The sequence below is a fragment of the Myotis lucifugus genome, unplaced genomic scaffold (genome assembly GCF_000147115.1).
Source record: "Myotis lucifugus unplaced genomic scaffold, Myoluc2.0 scaffold_22, whole genome shotgun sequence".
Taxonomy (NCBI): domain Eukaryota; kingdom Metazoa; phylum Chordata; class Mammalia; order Chiroptera; family Vespertilionidae; genus Myotis; species Myotis lucifugus.
The window spans coordinates 11,139,388-11,161,713 of NW_005871070.1; the positions used below are offsets into that span (position 1 = coordinate 11,139,388).

At 42.2% G+C, this 22,326-nt stretch overlaps 1 protein-coding gene across 1 annotated transcript in view; it reads right to left on the reverse strand.

Annotated features, from left to right (window-relative positions):
* Positions 1-22,271, reverse strand: part of PALB2 (partner and localizer of BRCA2) — a 26,818-nt gene extending 4,547 nt beyond the window's left edge. The window contains exons 1-11 of the mRNA XM_023751565.1: positions 22,126-22,271; positions 19,931-19,990; positions 19,698-19,800; positions 15,061-16,494; positions 11,900-12,567; positions 11,533-11,604; positions 8,491-8,652; positions 7,352-7,437; positions 6,693-6,851; positions 5,555-5,671; positions 529-616 (exon numbers count right to left, since the gene is read on the reverse strand). Coding sequence (XP_023607333.1) covers positions 529-616; positions 5,555-5,671; positions 6,693-6,851; positions 7,352-7,437; positions 8,491-8,652; positions 11,533-11,604; positions 11,900-12,567; positions 15,061-16,494; positions 19,698-19,800; positions 19,931-19,990; positions 22,126-22,173 — 2,997 coding nt within the window. The 5' untranslated portion in view covers positions 22,174-22,271. The remainder of the gene's footprint in view (positions 1-528; positions 617-5,554; positions 5,672-6,692; positions 6,852-7,351; positions 7,438-8,490; positions 8,653-11,532; positions 11,605-11,899; positions 12,568-15,060; positions 16,495-19,697; positions 19,801-19,930; positions 19,991-22,125) is intronic.
* Between the last annotated feature and the right edge of the window lie 55 nt (positions 22,272-22,326).

Here is a 22,326-nt window from a genome sequence, read left to right on the forward strand (position 1 = left end):
CAGTGATTCTCACCCTTAGCCCCACATTAAAATCACCTGGGACTTTTTTTAAAGTCTTAATTTCCGGGACTCAACCTCCGGAAATTCTGTTTCTTTGTTATGGGGTGGGGGCCCACCATTAGTAACAAAGAAACAGAATTTCTGGAGGATGAGGCCCAGAAATCAGGATTTTAAAAAGATTCCCAGGTGATTCTAATGTGCAGCTAAGGTTGAGAATCACTGATTTATGGCAATGTGGTTGGGAGCCAATTCTGTTAATAGGATAATATTTCTCAGTATAAATTCACAGCCAGAAATTAATGTTTGCCCTTAAGTCATACAGCCAGAAAATTCACCAAGCAATCATACTGTACCAACACTTATTTTCATCCATTTCAAGAAAGAACAAACACTGCTGTCCAATTTTGAAAAAAACAGGCAACAAGGAGGGCCAGTCAATTACTACTCACTAAGTTATTGCAGTCACTCAGTGATTCCAAGAGTAGCACTCAAACAGACACAGAATGGTCCCGGCTGATTGGCACTTACCATTTCAGAATAGGCTTTGTGACAGACGGAGGCTTGGTAGGAGTCACCAATGTGCATCTTTTTCAGGAGCTGACCAGTTTTTAAATTCCTTAGACACCAAAAATAGGTAAGCTGATAACACTCTTCCAGGAAACTGGTTTTCACATCAAACTCTCTTATTTATCACAGCATCCGTTAGGAGGGGACCAAGAACAAACTAAGGACACAGGACCTTTGTTTTGTTTAATCACAGCCTGAGCTAAAAATGGAACTATAGTTTAATTTGGTCAATGGTTTTTTGTTTTTGTTGTTGTTTATCCACTGACAAGGATATTTCTTCCCATTGATTTTTTAGAGTGGAAGGGAGCGAAGATGGGAGGGGATGAGAGAGAGAAAACATCAATTGGTTGTCTGCCACACATGTCCAGAACCGGGCCAGGGATCGAACCTGCAACCCAGGTACATGTTTTTTGTTTGTTTGTTTGTTTGTTTTTTACTGTAGAGCCCCCTTCAGTGCTCACAGCCCAAGGGTAAGGAGACTGGGCAATGGTTTGAGGCTGCAACTTCCTCTGGCATGGGTCCACTAAGACAGGTACATGTTCTTGACGGGGAATTGAACCTGTGACTTTCGGTGTGCAGGCTGTTGTTATAACCACTTTGCCACACCTGCCAGGGATGGCCAATGGTTTAATTTGATAGTTTAGCCCTCTGCTATGCCACTAGGGAGAAATCTCTCCAAATTCAAGGAGAAAGGGTTTCAATGATCTCATTTTACTTGGTATTAAAATTAGGCACATGGTATAGCTCTAATCATTATGATTTTGTCACAATTTTTGTTATACCTAAATTTTCCATGGAGGACAATGGTCAGGAAACTAAATCTGGTTAGGCAAGAGATGACACCTGAAAGAGACATATAATTATGTCTCTATAATCTGCTTATTCCAGAGCCAGCCCCAGATAATGGAGAAAGAAGGAAAGACTGAGCTGCGGTGAAAAATGGAAAAAAGGGTGAAAGGAGAGAAGAGGCTAAATCCCTGGCAGGTGTGGCAAAGTGGTTATAACAACAGCCTGCACACCGAAAGGTCACAGGTTCAATTCCCCGTCAAGAACATGTACCTGTCTCAGAGTGGAACCACTCCTCAGCTTGAGGATTTGTGACATTAACAACTGTTCTATCATGTGACTCTGCCGATGAAACCCTTTCAGTTGGCTCCCATTAACCACGGATAAAGTCCAAGTAATTTTTCATGGTACTTACAGTCCTCACGAAGCCAGCCCTGTAGCACCGTTACTCACACTGCTCCTGTGCCCGACAGCTCACTATCTGTTCAGCATGTATGCATGTTCCCAGCTCTCTGCTTTTGTTCAAGTTATCCCTCCGAATGCCCTCATTACTGGCCAACCTCCTCCCCGTGTTGACCAACACCCACCCATTTCTTATGGCCCAGAGCATGTCCCACCTTCTCCCAGCAGCATGAGCTCAGTTTAGACTCTCTCACTCCTCCCTGTCTGCACCAGTCCACAGAAGTCTCCTCACCTCCAATTCCATAGAGTATTGTCCTCATGCCTTATTTTTAATGTAATATATACTGTAATAGGGTAGAATGCAATCATTCAACACATACTTCTGAACTTCTAGGGCCCAGGTACTGTATACAAAACTAAAGGCAGGAAGCTAAATTCTCATGTAGGTATGCCAGGTTTTCCTCATACAAGGGACACCAGAGCAGGTGCATCCCTTACAGAGGTTAGTGCATGTTCTGTAGATAGTAACAGCTCTCTCCCAAATCCCAAAGCTCTATTATTGTGACACTAGGAACTGTGAAGCAATCTTATTTACCTACTAGGTTTTAGGGGCCTTGGGGCCAGGATTCATATTTACATCCCTCACAGAGAAGTAGAGACTCAAATATCTATTAAATAAGTGAAAGATGGTTCTCAGTTAATGTAGTTTGACCAAGATTTAATATTTAAAGCTTCAGCAGTAGTTTCAAAACAGGCCACTTGAGCCCTGGCTGGTGTGGCTCAGTTGGATGGGAGCCATCCCCTGCACCAAAAGGTTGCTGGTTCGATTCCTGGCCAGGGCACATGCCTACAGTGTGGGGCCTCATCCCCAGTAGGGTTGTGTTCAGCATGTTTCTCTCTCGCATCGATGTTTCTCTCTCTCCCTCTCCCCCCCTCTCCTTTCTTCTCTCTCTAAAATCAATAAAAACAGAAAAAATTATTAAAAAACACACCACTTGAACTTGGAGTATAACATGAATTGCTTTAGGCACCCAACAAATAAGGAGTCCCACAGGAAAGGTGAACAACTACTATATGTACATGGATAGGGTGTCCCCCGAAAAGGTATATGCATACTTTGAATAATTATAAAGGCAGTGTTTATTAAAATACATTTTGTTTTAAAAATTGAGCTATCAGCTGTTAAAGTGTATATACCTTTTTTTAAAGAAATATTTGTATTGATTTCAGAGAAGAAGGGAGAGGGAGAGAGAAATAGAAACATCAATGATGAGAGAGAATCACCGACCAGTTGCCTCCTGCACGCCCCCCACCGGGGACCAAGCCCACAACCCAGACATGTGCCCCTGATCAGAATTGAACCCAGGACCCTTCAGTCCACAGGCTGACGCTCTATCCACTGAGCCAAACCAGCCATGGCAAAGTGTATATACTTTTTTGAGGGACATCTTATAGTTATAGAGAGCCCAAAGGTAAAAGACAGCTTCTGATAGACAGCGTGAGCCATACTTCTTTGAGTAGCTACCCTAAGCAAACAGCTAAGACAGGCACTAAGAACGGATATAGGATGTGGCACTATCTTCAAGGACTTCCATAATACAAAGCAGCACACACTAAATTAAAAATCAGGGCCCAGGCATTCAGACAGGGAAATGCCAATGAGGGCTGAGGTGATATGATAGAACTCAAGGCAACTGTGGGGGAAGGCACCCCTTAATTAGGACTCAAACTTACTCTTAGTATAGAGGTCCCTCCCCAATCCCAAATTCTGTTGTGATCCATTACATATGAGATGCTAAAAGACAGCTATTAGCAAAAGGGGGGAAACGAGGGATGGGAAGAAAAAAGGGAGCCAAGTGTATGGAGCACTGAAGAGGGAATTTTTGTAGTATAGCCTGGGAAATGGAACCTGAAGGAAAGCAAACATGGGCCCCCCAAAAGGTTTTCTTTCTGGGGCAGAGGGGAGAGGGCTGGGAGTAAGAGTGTTTATAAAATAACAGCATAAAAGATGATCTGGAGGTTGAATATTGGTTCATGGCAATTACTAGATTAAATTAATAGTCTCAGAGCTACATAATGAAGGTCTGGACTACAGAAATAGCAGAAAGAATAGAAAAGAGAACTTAGGTAAAGAACACTGTCCTCCAATAAGACCTGAGACCTGAGGGAAGTGCCCAAGTGGGAGCCTGCTGCTCTAGGTGGCAGCAATGTGAGAACAGGCTCCTGGCGGGGTAGAACACGGTCCCCTTCCAGGGCTCCCTGGGGAGGAGGGCAGGGCTTCTCTCAGGGGCCATGCTTTCCTACGTTACTCCCAGAAGGTTAGCAATGGGCAGTGCAGAAGAGGTAGGTAATAGTGACATTCATATCATAACTTTCTCTTTTCAAGACCCATTCTGGCCCCAAGGAAACAGTTAATGGAAAAGCTTCTGAGGAAAAAAAAAATCATTATTCTCCTAATATAAATTAACCCTGCAAGTACTGATGGCCAGGCATGGTTCTCCCTGTGGTCAGGAAAGAGTGGTGGCTGGGAACTCCTTGACTTCAGTTTCCCTACCACAAAGTTACTAATTTGGATCCTGTAATGAACCATTTTTTATGTACCTAGTAATTCTGGATTATATTCTAGGCATCACGAGTGACACTTCACATAAACTCTGGATTCTCTTAGGTTTCCCTGAAGAGTATTAATTCTGGTCCCCCTCTCCCCCCATCCAGTGACCTGTTAACTTGGCTAACCTCAAATTCCAGTTGCTTTAAAACCTAGTTCAGTTCTTTATGCCTTACCCAGGCTTCCCTGAGTCTGCCCCACATATGTCATTTAAAAGGTCAGCCAGCAGAGATTATAGCAAGAGTTAGGGCTCTTCTCTGGCTCTCTGCTTTTGGGATTTCTCTGCCTCACTTTCACACTGAACCAGCAGGACAGCAGGTTTTCTTTTTATTAAATTTATTTGGGAGCCCTGGCCAGTTTTCTCAGTGGTTAGAGCGTCGGCTCTCAGACCGAAGGGCTGAGGTTTCGATTCCAGGTCAAGGGCATGTACCTGGATTGCAGAATTTATCCCTGGCCCAGTCGGGGCAAGTGCAGGGGCAACCAATCAATGTGTCTCTCAGATTGATGTTTCTCTCTCTCTCTCTCTCTCTCTCTCTCTCTCTCTCTCTCTCTCTCCCACCTCCCTTCCTTCCACTCTCTCTTAAAAAAGAAAAATGGAAAAAATATTCTTGGGTTAGGATTAACAACAAAAAGAATGCATTGGGGAGACACTGGTTTACAAAATTATACATGTTTCAGGTGTACAATTCTACAACACATCTGAAGGTTTCTATCAAGCTTTTGGCCACTCGGTGGTGGAGTGGAGCCTGCCCTCTACTAAAAGCCATAAGGACCGGAAACTTGTCCAGTGACATTTCCTGTCTCTAAGGGTCGAACCCCCTCCAGTATCCTTATTCTTTTTCTCACTCTCCAGTGTCTTCAGTTAGTTGATTTTTATATTTATTCCAGAGTTTATAGTCACTTGAAGTAGGAGGGTTGGTCTGGTAGAAGCCACTCAAGCACTAACCAGAAGCAGAAACAATCATACGTTTTTGCCAATAAAATTTCATTCATTGATAGTCTACTCAGACTGATACTTTTCACAATGTCTGAATTAATATGATGTTCTTATTAAGTATCTAGCATCTGACAGTAAACAAACAAAAACTATCATATTTACGACCTCTTATTTCATCTTAATGACCCTGTGAAATTAGAGGTATATCCTTATATTACAGAAGAGAAAAGTGAGGATCTTGAGGGAAAACTTACCAAATAACAATGTTGTTCATTATAGTGGTACCAAGCAGAGCTTCCTGTGTCCCTTGAACCTCAGCAAAAGTTAGTACCGTCTCTTCGGGAGGCATCAGAAACTGTTTTTCTTCACTTCTGCATTTAAAATAGTATTAAAACCCAGCACTTTGTAGCAAAGCACTTTCTAAGCAGCCCTTCTACATATTATTGAAGTCTGTACAATAAACTTTAACCCAATACCAGAAAAAAGATCCAATCAGGAAACATGTATATGCTAAACTTTCTACAACATGTATTACTTCTAATTATCTATCTGGATATACTGCGAGCACCACAAACTCATCATATCCAACTAAATTCACCAGCTCTCTCTTTAAACTTCGCGTTTCTTTCTGCATTCCTATCTCAACGAATGGTACCATCACCCAGGTGGCCAGCCCAGAAACCTGGACATTTTCCTTGTCTCCCTCCTTTCTATCTCCTCCATCACCAAGTCCTAATGATTTTATCATCTCACCTATCCCAAATCTGTCTGTTTCTCCCCATCTCCACTAACACTTTCCTAATTTAAGCAAATAATTGTCTCTTGTCTAGATTACTGCAGCAGTTTATAAAAAGATATACCGTCTATTACTAGAAAAGACAGATTAACAATCACAATAAAGTATATAAAGGAGTATACAACAGACACAGAGGACACTAAGAGCTTCGTTTTCAGCGTGTTGAATCCGAGGGAACCCCAGATGTCTAATGAAGAGGCATGCAGGTCTAGAGGTCAATAAAGAGCTCAGAGCTGGAAATGTATGTTCAGAAGTAGTCAGCAGCTGGACAGTAACTGAAGCCATGAAAACCAAGTGTGTGGAGCAAGAGAAGGGTCTAGAACAGGGGTGGGCAAACTTTTTGACTCAAGGGCCACAATGGGTTCTTAGAAGACAAAAGGAACAAACAACATTTGCTGAGCCTCTCCACTGCACTGGCTTCCTCCCTGCACGTCCGCTTCCACCCTTCTAACTGCTCTACGTTCCAGTGCTGAGCAGAACCTGCGACATCACGCCCACACACAGAAAGACAAGATGCTGGGGATCCAACTTTCTCTGAAACCCGGGGATGAAATCATTCTTTATCTAATGGTTAAATCAGCTGGTGCTTTTCTTACCCTCCTTCTGCAAGTGTCATGATCTCTACTTGCTGATCACAGAGGGTCCTGCTGCTGCTGACTAGCCTCCTCTTTGTCAGGCCAAGCACAGCGTGTATATTTCCAGTCCTCAGGAGCACCTGCTTTTCACATCCACCATCAGAGGAACAAAGTAATGCCCTAAGCCAAATATAAAAAAAAATGCAGAGAACTCAGAAGTTTTTTTTTTGTTTTTTTTTTAAATAAGATTTAAAAATTGATTTTACAGAGAGAGGGAGAGGGAGAGAGAGAAACATCCACCGGCTGCTTCCCTTCTGTCAGACGGGTTCAGCGTGAAAGTGAGGCAGAGAAATCCCAAAAGTAGAGAGCAAGAAAAGAGCCCTAAACTCTTGCTATAATCTCTGCCTAATTATCTGGTTGACCTTTTAAATGACATGTATGTGGGGCAGACTCAGGGAAGCCCAGGTTTTGGATCAAAGCCGAAACCTGGGCACTTGCCCTGACTGAGAATCGAACCTACAGCCTTTCAGTGCATGGGACGCTCAACCAACTGAGCCACACCGGCCAGTGCAGGAGTAAGTCTTTAATAGTAAAGGACTAGGTTCAAATTTTAAAAGGAAACTTAAGTGCGGGATCAAGTGAAAGATAAAGGAAAAGAAAACTTCTGGAGAACTACGCACCTGATTTCTCTGATTTCCAAATTCCCCAAGGCCACACACACAAGATTACACACATCAGGCATGGGAACTATCTGTAACACTGGAACCTAAATAAAATAAGAGCCAAAATGATGTTTGGTTGTTTCATTTTTAATCAATCTAAATTTTCCAAAATTTGTTGCATCTGTTTTCATTCTTACTATACCAGGATAGTTTCCAACATTTGGAAATGTGAGAAGGTTCGGCAAATACCCGTTTTTATTATTCGTAAGTCCAAATAAGCTACATGCATAACAGTGTTTACTGCAGCATTTATTCATGCAGCTTATGCTCCTACCAACAGGGGAACAGTTAAGTAAATTTTGGCATTTGAGCCAATACAACCATTAAAATAAACTTATTCACTGAACAAATATTTATTTATTGAGCACAAGCACAGAGCAGGAAGCTGTGGATATACTAGAGAACAAGAATGAAATCTGCTAAGAGAGGAGATTAAATCTTCAAGGTTCTCACAAAAAGAAAAAAAAGGTAATTATGCAAAGTGATGGATGTGTTCCATCACTTAACTGTGGGATTCCTTTCCCAATGTATACACATATCAAATGATCACTAAGTACACTTCAGACATATTAAAGTTTATTTGTTAATTATACCTGAATAAATCTGGAAATATAAATAAAATTCTACATAGATAAGTATGAAGGAGAAATGTTTATATGCTAAGTGAGAAAAAGTTTAAAAATTGTAAGCCACTAGGAGTGCACCAGGTGGACAAGCATGAAGGTGGACAGGACCTGGAAGAAAACACATGCGGAAAAGCAGCAGGAACGATGCTTTCCTGAAGGGTAAGATCGGTGGGTGTCAGCACGCTTAGAAGTCAGAACAGATGGAAACGCCAAGCTGCTTCATCAGCTCGAGATAAAGACCCACCTCTGGGTGAACGTGCGGTAAAGCTAATGAAGCACAATGTGAACTGCAGACTAGATGGCAGGGACATGGTGCTCACTGCACAATTTTTCTGTTATGTTTGAAATTCTCCTAATAAAGCTTATCTCTCTGTTCTGTTTTGCAGTCACAGACCCCCGCTCCTCCTTTGGTAAGCTGCTGATCCATTATCATGCAAAAACCACAAAGATCTCTTTTAGACTTGGACTCACCTCTGCAAAGTGCCAGGAATACATTTTTTCCCACTGCCCAGTATCCAGAGGTTTCCAAAGAGAAACTGCATATTCACAAGCAGTTATGATACACGGCTCTTTGACACCAGCTATTTCCCACCACATGGCACTCACATCCACGGAACAGGAACCTGAAGGATTCTAACCAGAATGGCAATAATGTTATGCTAAAGGGATACTTGGGACCTGTTTTATGAAAAAAATATGAAAAGTGATGCATGACAAGGATTAATTAAATACCAAGTAAGTGTAATGAAAGTTTTATGCAGGTCAAAATAGAGCATGGTGGGTCTTACAGGTAACTAAAAAGGTGCCCATACACCTTCATCTCATGATGTAATTTAAAAGTATAGCTCCACCCTGGCTGGGTGGCTCACTTGGTTGGAGCATAGTCCCATACACCTAAAGATTGCAGGTTGGATTCCAGGTCAGGGAACAGACCTAGGTTACGGGTTCAATCTCCGGTCGGGGCGCATATAGGAGGCAACCAATGGATGTTTCTCTCTTTCTTCCTCTCTCAAAAAACACACAAACAAAAAAACCTAAAGAAATAAAAAATAAAAGAATAGACTACTCCAGAATAGAATACATTCAAATTTAACCACAAAAGATAGCCCATAAGAACATATCCACTTAGAAATTAAACATCCTGATGAACCACTCATGGGTTGAAATAACACACTATTTCTAAATGAACAGCAAGGAGAGCACTAGGCATCCAAACATACAGCATGGGGGGGAGGGGGAGGGAGAACAAACATGCAGCATGTGGCCAAAGCAAGATTTCCCCAAAAAATGTATAACCAATCATAAATGCATTTATTAAAAAGCAGAAAGGCCCTAACCGGTTTGGCTCAGTGGATAGAGCGTCAGCTTGCAGCCAGGTTCGATTCAGGTCAAGGGCATGAACCTTGGTTGCGGGACATCCTCAGTAGGGAGTGTGCAGGAGGCAGATGAATTGTTTCTCTCTCATCGATGTTTCTAACGCTCTATCCCTCTCCCTTCCTCTCTGTAAAAAATCAATAAAATATATTTTTAAATAAAAGCAGCCGTAGCCGGTTTGGCTCAATGGATAGAGTGTCGGCCTGTGGACTGAAGGGTCCCAGGTTGGATTCCGGTCAGGGGCATGTGCCTTGGTTGCGGGCACATCTCCGGTGGGGAGTGTGCAGGGGGCAGCTGATCGATGTTTCTCTCTCATCGATGTTTCTGACTCTCTCTCTCTCTCTCTCTCTCTCTCTCTCTCTCTCTCTCTCCCTCTCTCTCTCCCTTCCTCTCTGTAAAAAATCAATAAAATATATTTTTTAAAAAAAGCAGAAAGATAAAGTAAGCAAGCAGCTCAAGAAAGTAAAAGAATAATGAAAGGACCACAATGAAAAACAGAAGGAAGGAGTTATTAAGGGTAAAAACAAAAGTAAATGAAACAGGAAATGAAAACTTCAACTATCAATACAACCAAAAACTAACTTTCTACAAGACCAACAGAATGGACAAATCTCTTAAATCTGATGTAGGAAAAAAATATTTTTTAGAAATGGGGGCTTTTACTTAAAGACACAATGAAACGGCTGATTCCTGAAGAAACTAAATTATTAAAATTGATTGAAGAATAGCTTCGAAATGACACAGGTATTACAATGTATCTTTTATTGAAAAGGAATCTGGAGCTCAGAGGCTAAATGATTTGCACAAGGTCACAAAGCCAGTAATTGGCAAACAGTTTATGTGGATTTTAAACTCTTTCTTCTGTACCAGTTGTTCTCAACTGGGGGCAATTTGGCAACCCGCCTTGGGGAACACTTGACAATGTCTGCAGACATTTTTGGTTGTTGCAACTAGGGAGGGGGTGCTACTAGCTCTATTTGGTAGAGGCCGACGCTGCTGCTGAACATCCTACAATGCACAGGCCACCCAATCTCTCACAGCAAATAATTATCCAGCCCCTAATGTCAGCAACGCTGACATTGAGAAACCGTGCTCTACACTGTGAATACAAAGGTAACTAAGTCACAGGTCCAGTCTAATTCTCAGGATTTACTAAAACGTCATTAACAGAATATTGTTTTTTTAATGCAATGATCAGTTTAAGAAAACATTTATTGAATTTAGAGAGAGAGAGAGAGAAAGGGAGAGAGAGAAAGAGAGAGAGTAATCAACTTTGTTGTTCCACTTATTTTATGGATTCACTGGTTGCTAGTAATCAACTTTGTTGTTCCACTTATTTTATGGATTCACTGGTTGCTTCTTGTGCCCTGACAGAGGATGGAACCTGCAAACTTGGCATATCAGGATGACACTCTAACCAACTGACCAGGGCTCATTAACAGAATATTGTAATTTACATTTTTTAGAACCACATACATCACACAGCATATAAAGATTAACCATTCACTACATCGCAATCAAGAACTGCTACCCATTTTCTGATATATCACCTTAAGTGCTTCTTCTAGAAACATTAGATGATTTGGGTAGGAGAGTCACAAATGACTCCTCTTTCTTTCTCTCCCTCTGTTAATGCCTGATTTTTATTTAAATAAGTTGAGTTACTGAACTTAAGTTTTCTTGGCAATAGCTTGACATACAACCTTCTTCAGATGATCTCAAAATATAAATATAGGTGAATACTGTGAAAAACAAAGAACTTAAATCTGTTTTTCTGAATCCTTTTTATCAAATTTATTTAATAGTATTAAGTTAAGAATGAAAAGCTATTGCCTGGCCGGTGTGGCTCAGTGGTTGAGTGTGTCCACCTGTGAACCAGGAGGTCATGGTTCGATTCCCGGTCAGGGCACATCACATGCCTGGGTTGCGGGCTCAGTTCCCGGTGGGGGGCAGTGCAGGAGGCAGCCAATTAATGATTCTCTCTTATCATTGATGTTTCTCTCTCTCTTCCTCTCTGAAATCAATAAAAATGTATTTTTAAAAATGAAAAGCTATCTAATAAAATTCTCCATTTTCCTATTCATCACATTTTTTTTACATGTAAGACAAAGACACATTAGAAGGTAACAGTGTTCTGACCTTTAACTTTGAAACCAACTGTAGGTTGCCTGGGTTTAAGCTGTCACAAGCAGGAACGTCTGCTAATTCAGTCTGTAGAAACAAAAGTCACACCATTAATCTACACTTTACGTATGACATCTGCTGCATCATTCACTCATCAAAATGCCTACTTCTTATGGCAAACTGCTTCACTGATGACAAAGCCAATATTAAACACATTTTTAAATTAACTTTAATTTCCCCAGAATGAACTTAAAGTTTACAGTGATGTCCTATCAAGGAAACATATCAAAACATTCTTAAACACCGAGGAGCCAATGTGTACAGAAGTCACTGAGGTGCGTCATTCCTTCAGAGAAAATGTCACAAAGGAAGCAGATTGTACCTGTTCGATGGAATGTTCCCATGAGTCAGGGCATTTGCTTCCACAGGGTGGACTTTCTTTGGAAGGGAATGACTCAGTGGGGAAAGGTGTTGCTTGGGGACCAGAATCGTAGGCACCGCCAGGCTGTCCCTTCCTTCCCGTCACACGCAGGCTGCCATCTAATTTTGGTTGGCTGGTGCAACTGTGGCATTGCTTACTGTCACTGGCTTTCCCAGGAGAAAGCTGGGGTGAAGAGCAAGTTAGTTCAACAACCTCTGCAGACACTTTGTCACAGCGTGTCGGGGAGCCAAGAGCTGGAGTAGTGCCTAAGACGGGGAAAGCGGGGGAGCACACATCTGCTGTCGGTCGGCCACTACCATCCGGTGTAACAGTATTTACAGGAGTGAAGAGTAATGCGGGCGAGGAAAGGCCCTTCTGCCCAGGCTGGCTTTTTAGCTCTGTCATTTCAGGAGGTGCTTTTCCTGGTAGAACAATCAGTTCCTCTTCCAAGTCCTCCATTTCCATGTGGATTTGCTTAGGAGTCAGTTCCTCCAAAACAAGATAATTTCTCTCTTTCAGATGCCTCTCTCCATACACGTTTGATCCGAAAGGCTCAATCAGCTTTTCTGAGCAGAACTTCAGTTTTTCAAGCTTAAGAGATCCAAAGTCTTCATCAGGTAACTGAAAGTCTGTGATTTTGAGAAAAGGCGACAGTTGCTTTAAACTTAGCATTTCATTCTTATGAGACGGAGCACTGGAAGCATCACCGCCCAAAGCTAAATAAGCATTATTTATGGAAGAAAAGGAGTCCTCTTTTTGGCAGTGACCTTCCTTCCCTAAAATAGAAAGGAACAATAATAACAAATAACCAACAAGAGACATTAACCCCCAACAAAGAGTGCACTTCTAAACTCCAACAGGATGTAACAGGTTCATAACTTTCCTCCTCCATGACCCTGAAACCTCAGTGAACAGTTCAAAAATCAGCCACAGGTTCGTGGTTAACTAGCAGCTCTTCTTGTGCAGTCGCCCAAACAGGTGCTGACAGCGTTAGTTGGGGGAAGACAGGGGTCTAGTCCCAGCTCAGCCACTGACTTGCTGTGCTACTTTGGCCAAGTCAATGCACTTCATCTTCCCTGGCCCCTCAGAAAGGAAATGGACTAAGAATCTCTAAAGTCCTTTCTGCTCTAAAACTATGATTCCAACAAACTACCAGAATACAGTCTACAAAATGCTGGCTTTTCTCACTGAAGAAAACTTAGTCCCCCTTTCAAGTAAAGAGTTATTTACTACTAGAGGCCCGGTGCACGACATTAGTGCACTGGGGCGGGCGGGCGTGGGGGGGGGGGGGGGGGAGGTTGTGTGTGTCCCTCAGCCCAGCCTGCATCCTCTTGCAGTCTGGGACCCCTTGGGGGATGTCTGCCTGCCACAGAGGCAGGAGAGGCTCCCACCACCACCTCTGTGCTTGCCAGCCAGAAGCTGGGTTGCTCCTCCTTAGCATTGCCTCAGAGGCAGGAGAGGCTCCTGCCACAGCCGCTGTGCTCACCAGCTGTGAGCCTGGCTTCTGGCTGAGCAGCGCTCCCTGGTGGTCAGTGTACGTCATAGCAACCGGTCATTCTGCCACTCAGTCGATTTGCATATTAAGGTTTTATTATATAGGATTCTTAGAGACTGGAATTCTTCTATACCATTCAAAATGCATCTGAATCCATCACCTAATAATGAATAAATAAATGCTAGTACATATATATACACAATGGATTATTCAGCCATAAAAAAAAGAATGAAGTACTAATACATGCTAGAACATGGATGTATCTTGAAAGCAAGGTGAAAGCAGCCAGACATAAAAGATCACACATTGTATAATACATTGACATGAAATAAGTAAACCCATATAGAATAGACTGATGGTTGCCAAGGGCTGGATGAGAAGAAATGAAGATTAAATGCTTAGTGGGTACAGAGTTTCCATGTCAGGTGATAAAAATGTTTTGGAACTAGGTAGGGATCACAGTTGCATGTTGTAAATGTACTCAGTGTTACTGAATTATTATTCATATGTGAAGGTCACCTAAAAAAATTTAAATGTAGCTGCAGGTTACTAAAATAGCAGATTATGTCAACATATAGAAAAGAAAGTTTCTAGTTTATTCTTATATTGCCCTACTTTCTATTCCTTTGTATTCTTATTGACTTAGAAGACGATACATCATAATGACTCTTATTTTTAACTAGAGGCCCGATGCACGAATCGGGGCCGCAGGAGGTTGGCTGTGGGAGCACACTGACCACCAGGGGGCAGCTCCTGTGTTTAGCATCTGACCCCTGGTAGTCAGTGAGCATCATGGCGATGGGTCGTTCAGTCGCTTAGGTTTTTGTATATATAGATTAATTATAGCGCACAGACCAGGGCCTGAGTCCAAGCACATAGAGAAAGCAGGTTTTATTTTTGTAAATAAGTGTTATTGTAATATGGTCACATTTACATGTTGTCTGTGGCTATTTTTGCACTTTACTTGAGTAGCTCTAATAGAGCACAATTTTCTACATGGCCCTGTATAGAAAGTTTGCTGACCTCTAATACAGAAGCAGAGTGAACTATCCAGTTTTCATGCTCAGTTTATCAGATATGACTTCCAAGTAAATGAATAAATATTCACTTGCTAGCTTCCAAAATCTTGTATCCCACAGAGCTCAGAGAGATTATATTGGCTATTTTACTCAAAAAAGTTGCTCAGATTTGATTGTATTTTATTCCACAATCATTCCTGTGAGAGTCTGACACATATTTCATTTTACTTCAGAAACACTTCCTATATTAGTTATATTTCTACCCTTGGATAAAGACTATGTTGTACCTGAATACTAATTTTAGGTAAACTTCCAATATATTTTCCCTCTCAGTGTCAACTTTTCCAACCAGAATAGTGAACTCTAGCATCACATGGCCAGGTCTGAACCCCAGTTCTGTCACTTTAATTAATTAAAGCACTTTAATCTCCTTATGCCTTAGTTTCATCTGTAAGGCGAGGATAAAAACAGATCCTACCTCCTGTGATGATTGAATGAGTTAGTGTCTGTATGACATTCAGAAAGCGCCAGGCACATAGTAAGCTGTAGAGACCAACGTCATCACCATCCTCAACCACACCTTGATTTACCTTGAACTCCCCTCTTACCATGAATAACTGCTTTTTCATTCTGATCTTTGTCCTTGGACCTATTAACACCTGATGCGCCAGAAGTGGGCAAAAGTAGTTCATGATGATGTAATGTAGGGTTGGGGACTGACTTTCTTTTCCCTCTGTGTCTTCTACCAGATGACTGTGTAACCGAAGTCCTAGAAAAGTCATCCGTGGTGTGCCCAGTGGGAGAGCTGACTTCAGTTAATGAGGGAAGTCTCTGAAAAGGACTTCTTGAACTTGCTTTTTCTGTGCACCTGTCATACACCCTAAATTCATCTTGGTTAGTTTCTTCATTGGAAAATTTTAAAATTTTAGTAGCTTCCTTTTTATTATTTTTAATGCCTTTCTTTTTGACACCCAAGTGACTTTGAATTACAGCCTCCATGGCTGCTTTCCTCTGGCAATTTGACATATGTTGCGTTGTTCTTACATGATATTCTGCAGGAAAAAGGCCTTCAAGCACGGTGCAAGAATGTGCTTGATTTTCTGCAGAAACAGGAGAGATTATTTCTGGGCCAAGACTTTTACACTGACTCAGAACCTCACTTTCCTGAAAATGTTCATTTCTACCATCAAGAGCACTACTGGGAGATTCTGAAGACTTCTCTGTGTGATCTTGTTCTTTTAAGCTTTGGTTTTCATTTGCTGATAAGCTATAAGGGAATTCATTTACAGAATATGCATTATCAGCCTCTAAGTCAAGACTTCTAGGCAGCTGGCCACTTGGACCTACAGTTTTATTTACCTCTGGGTTACCTGTAAAGACAGTCATTTTTTTGTCCTGTGCCTCTAAGTTGACAGGTGAGGTAGGGCTAATGTTTTTTAAGCCATGAGGAATACGTTCACAGTTCCTTTTAGAAGGCTGATGTTGGAGGGGCTGACCACTACTGCTGTCTGATGGAGTATGCAGAGGAGGTGGGGACACCCTGGGGAGATGGTTCCCTCCTGAAAGAGCATCCACACTGCTTTGTGGTTTGGCCTTTGGTGGAATTAAAACACGCCCTCCATTAGTTTCTGTAACTGGTGCTTGAGAATCTGGAAGGTCAGACTGAGGACTTGGAAAGTTAGTTCTTATTTTAGCTACAGGTGTCTCAGGATTTTCTCTATTGATTTCTTCTTGTTCCTTTAGTTTTTTTCTAGACAGGTTAAGTGGATCAGGGTCAAAGAAAGATTCCCTCTCTTGTGAAATGAATGTTCTCTTCTGTTGCTTCTTTCTTCTCCCTGGAAGCTTACTCTGCCTTTTCTCACCACCAGGGCCACTGACACTGCAGGCAAAATCCTCCTGTATATCATCTGTTCTCTGCATGTGTAATCCTTCCACTGGGCCATGTCCAGCGTTGGAGGACTCAGGCTCAACGTCTCCAGTTTCTTCATTGAGACGGGTGTTGATTTGTAATGCATCACAAGAAGATACTTTAGTTTTAGGTTCTAAGGAGAAAAATTTATATAATTAATATTTTCCTTTTAAAGTGAAACCAGAAATTCCACATTTATTTTTAAATATTACATATAAATACTGTATTACTTAAAAATATTATAAATATTTACTTAGTAGTTAATGTATTTCACTCAAGCAAAACAAAGTTCAAGTTTTTCATAATCTAATCATAATAATTTTAAATCAATGTAAACAAATAGAATTGTGCTAGAATGTCTTTTAAACTAAAAGATTATCTATTTTTATTTGTCATTTTTTTAAATAATATGTTTTTATTGATTTCAGAGAGGAAGGGGGAGGGAGAGAAAGACAGAAACATCAATGATGAGAGAGAATCATTGATTGGCTGCCTCTTGTACACTCCCTACTGGCGATCAAGCCTGCAAACCAGGCATGTGCCCTTGACGAGAATCAAACCCGGGGCCCTTCAGTCCACAGGCTGACGCTCTATCCACTGAGCCAAACCAGCTAGGGCTGAAGTCATTTTTTTCTTGTTTTTTTGCAGCTTTACTGAGGTACAACTGATAAAAACTATATAAATTTAAGGTGTACATGTGATATTTTGATATATGTATACATTGCAAAGTGTTAGCATAATCAAGTTAATTAACATATCCATCAATTCATATAGTTACAATATCTTTGTGTATGTTGAGGACACTTAAGATCAGTTCTCTTAGCAAATTTCAAGTACACAATATACATGCAGGATTAACTATTATCACCATGCTGCATATTAGATCTCTAGAATTTATTCATTCTGTGTAACTGAAACTTTGTACCCTTTGACCAATATCTCCCCATATCTCACTTAATATTTTATTTCATGTTTGGGTTTTTTTGGGCTCAAGTAATTTTAAAAAATACATTTTTATTAATTTTAGAGACAGAGAGGAAGGGAGAAGGGGAGAGAGAGACAAATATTGATACGAGAGAAACATCGATCCGCTGCATCCTGTGTGTGCCCTTGCCTGAGAATCAAATCTGCAATCTGTGCATGTGTCTTGTCGGGGTGGAACTAGTGACCTTTTGGTGCACGGGACAATGCTCAACCAACTGAGCCACACCGGCCAGGGCTCAAGTAATTTTAATACCTCATTCCTATTTCGATAGCCTCCAATTTTAAGATTATAAATGACCTAAGTATTAACATGAGAAATGACCAGTTTTTTTAGTATATTTTTATTGATTTCAGAGAGGAAGGGAGAGGGAGAAAGAGAAACATCAATGACAAGAGAGAATCATTGATCGGCTGCTTCCTGCATGCTCCCTGCTGGGGATCAAGCCTGCAACCCAGGCATGTGCCCTTGACTGGAATCGAACCTGGGACCCTTCAGTCAGTAGGCCAACGCTCTAGTTACTGAGCCAAACCAGCTAGGGCATGGCCATTGTTTTTTAGAGTACTTCCAGCCAGACACATTTCTCTATACATATGTAGAAATTTAATTTTAAAATCTTTCCAGCCCTACTGGCGTGGCTCAGTGGTTGAGCATCAACCTATGAACCAAGAAGTCACGATTCGATTCCCAGTCAGGGCACGTGTGCAGGTTGTGGGCTCAATCCCCAGTGTGGGGCGTGCAGGAGGCAGCCTATCAATGATTCTCTCTTATCATTGATGTTTCTCTCTCTTTCTCCCTCTCACTTCCTCTCTGAAATCAATAAAAACATATTTTAAAAGAGCTTTCCAATAACTAAGCAATAAGTATAATTACTAAAAGTTGAGAGGGAAAAAGAGCACTAAATAAATAATCCAACTGAAAGCATAGTTTATCATTCATAGAATGAGAGAAAATATTTACAAATCATGCATCTAGTAAGGGTCGAATAGCTATAGTATGAGGACCCTTACAACCCCAGAATTAAAAAACAAATAACCTAACTAAAATATTGGCAAAGGACTTGAATAGACATTTCTCAAAAGAAGATAGACAAATGGCCTCTAAGCACATGGAAGATGCTCAACATCATTAGTCACCAAGAAATGCAGATTAAAACCATAATTAGATACCACTTCACATCCACCAGGATGGTTATAATTTTAAAATGGCAAATTAAAAGTACTGGCGAGGATGTGGAGAAATTTGAATCCTTACTCACATTGTAGTGGGATACAAAATGGTGCAGCTGCTATAGGAAAGTTTGGCAATTCCTCAAAAAGTAACATAGCCCTGGCTGGTTAGCTTAGTTGGTTAGAGCATTGTGCTGATAAGCCAAGATGGCAGGTTGAATCCTCAGTCAGGGCACATACAATAAATCAATCAAAGAATATATAAATGGAACAACAAATCCATGTTTTTCTCTCTCTCTCTCTAAAAATCAATTTAAAAAAAGTTAAATGTGGAATTACCATATGACCCAGCAATTCCATGCCTAGGCATATATTGAAAATAATTGGAAACAAATATCTACACAAATGTTTGTACATGAATGTTCATGGTAGCTTAATAGCCCAAATTCATACTAGCCAAAAAGCAGAAACAACCCAAATGTCCATCAATTGATGAATGGATATACAAATGATGGTACATTGCCCTGGCTGGTTTGGCTCAACGGTTAGAGCGTTGGCCCATAGACTAAAGGGTCATGGGATCGATTCCAGTCAAGGGCACGTACCTTGGTTGCAAGCTTGATCCCTGGCCCTAGTCGGGGCACATGTCTCTCTCACATCAATGTTTCTCTCTCCCTGCTCTCCCCCTCCCTTTTACTCTCTCTAAAAATCAATGGGGAAAAGATATCCTCGGGTGAGGATTAACAAATGATGGCACACCTATACAATGAAACATTATTCAGCTGCAAAAGGGAATGGGTAATGATGCACGCCTGGATGTATGTATGTCTGGGTGGATGACCACTGAAAACATTATGCTAAGTAAAAGAAGCCAGTCCCAAAGGCCACATATTGTATGACTGCAGTTATATGAATTGTCCAGAAAAGGTTAATCCACAGAAACAGAAAGTAGATTCGTGGTCACCAGGGGTTAGGAGTGGGATGGGTAAGGGGTTTACTTTTGGGAGTGGTGAAAATGTTCTAGAAATAGTGATGATGGTTGCATGCTCCTGTGACTATATAGAAAGAACCACCCAATTGTACACTTTAAAGAGTCCATTGCATCCTCATGAGGAAAAGAACCACAGCCAAATGCCCCTGGAAAATGAACAATAAAGCAAGCATAAGTGAGTGGGCTAGCTTTACCTGAGTGGTTCAGCTGTGGTGAAACTTCTGGCTGGAGCAAAGAATCTTGTTCTTTCACTGTTTTCTTAATAAAATTCTTAACCTTCTCAGCTCTTTGGGCCCGCTAGAGAAAGCAAAAGCAGCTCAAGGAACAAATTTAAGGGAAAATAATTTTTTTAAACCTTCAGTATTATGAAGAATTGTTTATAGTTTGTACTACAATACCTCAATTTGAGAGAATAAGATTCACTTACCTGAAGACGGGCCAGAGTCTTGCTATATTCTCTTTTCAAGAATGCTAATTTTTCCTTCAACTGAAAGAAGAAAAACACCAGACAATTCTGAGCAGTGGAAAGAGAAGGGGTACAGTGCCTACCGGACATGAGTGCCGTGCTCAGCTGGTCCCTCAGCCAGAGGCAGTGGAGGGCACAAACCCACATCACTCTCACTTCTCACAAAGCACCAAGCCCTCTGCTGTCTCAGAACCTTTGCACAGACTGTTCTTCTCACCAGCAGCATTTCCTCCCCAACTCACCTTGCTAATTCCTACTGATTCCGCAAGCCTCAGCTTAGATTTTTATTTCCCTAGAACAGACTTCTAGGCTCTTTTCAATCCAGGTAGACAGAGCACTTCTCCCCTGTGCTTTCTTTATCATGGTATTTATTACTCTGTTACTGTTTACTTCTCTGTTTCCCCCAGCTCCCATTCTCACCGTGAGATCCTCCGAAGTAGTAAGACCTGTCACCCTCGCCCTGGCTGGTTTGGCTCAGTGGATAGAGCGTCGTCTCAGGCTCAATTCTGATCAAGGGCACGTACCTTTCAGTTGCAGGCCTGATCCCCGGCCACACCTGGGGTGCGTACAGGAGGCAACCATTTGATATGTCTCTCTCACATCGATGTTTCTCTCTGTCTTTCCCCCTCCTTCCTACTTGCTCTAAAAATCAATGGAAAAAATATCCTCAGGTGAGGATTAACAATAACAAAAAAGAGCTGTCACCCTCAGTGAAAATGGAATCTCTTCTTTGTCAATTATTGGTCCAGGTATCTCTACCATCTGGAGACAATCGCTGTATCAGTTCCTAAGGGTATCAGCTATTGTTCCAGGTGCTAGACATACTGTGTGGTCAAGCTTACATAAGGTGAATGATAATAAAGAAGAAAACAAATAAACATGACAGGTTTATAGGTCTGGCCTTATTTATTCCGTAATCAAACCCAGGTAAACAGGGAGGCATGAGAGCTCCTGAGTTATGAGAATGGACTACTTTATGGTAGAGAGGGTGGCCAGAGATCGTTTCTAAGGACCATTTGAACCTGGACCTGAGTAGGAAGGAGCTGGCAAGGGAAGCTCAGAGGGAAAGCTGTTTGTCTAAAATCACAGTTTAAATGGTATGTAATTCAAACCCATGCAGTCCAGCTCTCCAGTTTGTGCTCTTAAATCTGTGCCAGGCTGCTTCTTACATCGTCCTATTAGTCACCAGGCTTATCAATTATCTGGGAATTATCTTGACTTGTAAATGCCCTTTTCACTCCCACTGGAAAGTAGGCTGGGCCTGGCTGGTGTGGCTCCGTTGGTTGGGGCGTCACTATACACCAAACAGTGACGGGTTCAATTCCCTGTCACAGCAGATACCCAAGTTGCAGGTTCCATCCCCGGTGCGTGTGGGAGGCAACTGACCATTGTTTCTCTCTCTCTCTCTCTCTCTCTCTCCCCCTTCCTCTCTCTGAAATTAAAAAGAAAAGAAAAAGAAAGCAGGCCGGGATAAGAGGACTGTTGAGTTAATGTGAATGGAGAGCGCAGCACAAAGCTTGGCACAGCCAGCACAGGATACATTCTAGCTAATATCAGCATCAGTTCAGAGGGCTGGAGCAACACTGTTACTGTTGCAGAAGCAAAAGCAGGAACCGCCTGTCTCAGCAGAGTAACAGCTAAAGATGGCACTTCCATTCTGCAGAATACTATACAAAGCCTAAAAAAATCGGCTCAATAAACATGTACTAACATGGATGTCAAACATGGAGAAGGAAAGCGGAAGCTGCAGAACCATCCTGACTGTACCTGCATGAACACTCTCCTCTCCAAAAAATAACCCCACTTCTTGGTGGGTAGAGACTACAAGCGCGCCCCTCCGCACCCACCAACCTAAGGCTGGGTGGGTGGGCGAAGCTAGGGCTGAGAGTGTGGGGGCGGAGGGAGGGTGTCGATGGGGACTTTAGCTTTAGCTACAGTTTTACATTTTGTATTTATGCATTCGTGCTGCAAAAAATAAAAAGTGTCTTTAAATGCCACCAGGCGAGCACAGCGCTCTTCCACACTTTCACTCCCCGGGCAGCGCGAGTCCGCAGAGCGCAGGCTACAGGCCAGCGCGCCGCGTCGCCGGGACTCAGCGGCCGGCAATCCCGGGGAAGGGGGCAGAGTTCCGAGTCGCCCTTCCCGCACCCCCGCACCTTTTCCTTCTCCTCAAAACTGAGGGGCTTCCCAGAAGGTTCTTCCATCGGGCCGGCGAACGAACGGGAAGAGCAGCCGTCGCCGGCCCCGGGGCTGCGGACTAGCGGACTCCTGTGGGCCCCGACCCCGCCAGCACCCGGGGAAGGAATGGGGCGCCCGGGGGACCCGCAGCGCGCGACTAGCCAGCTCCCGCGCGCCGT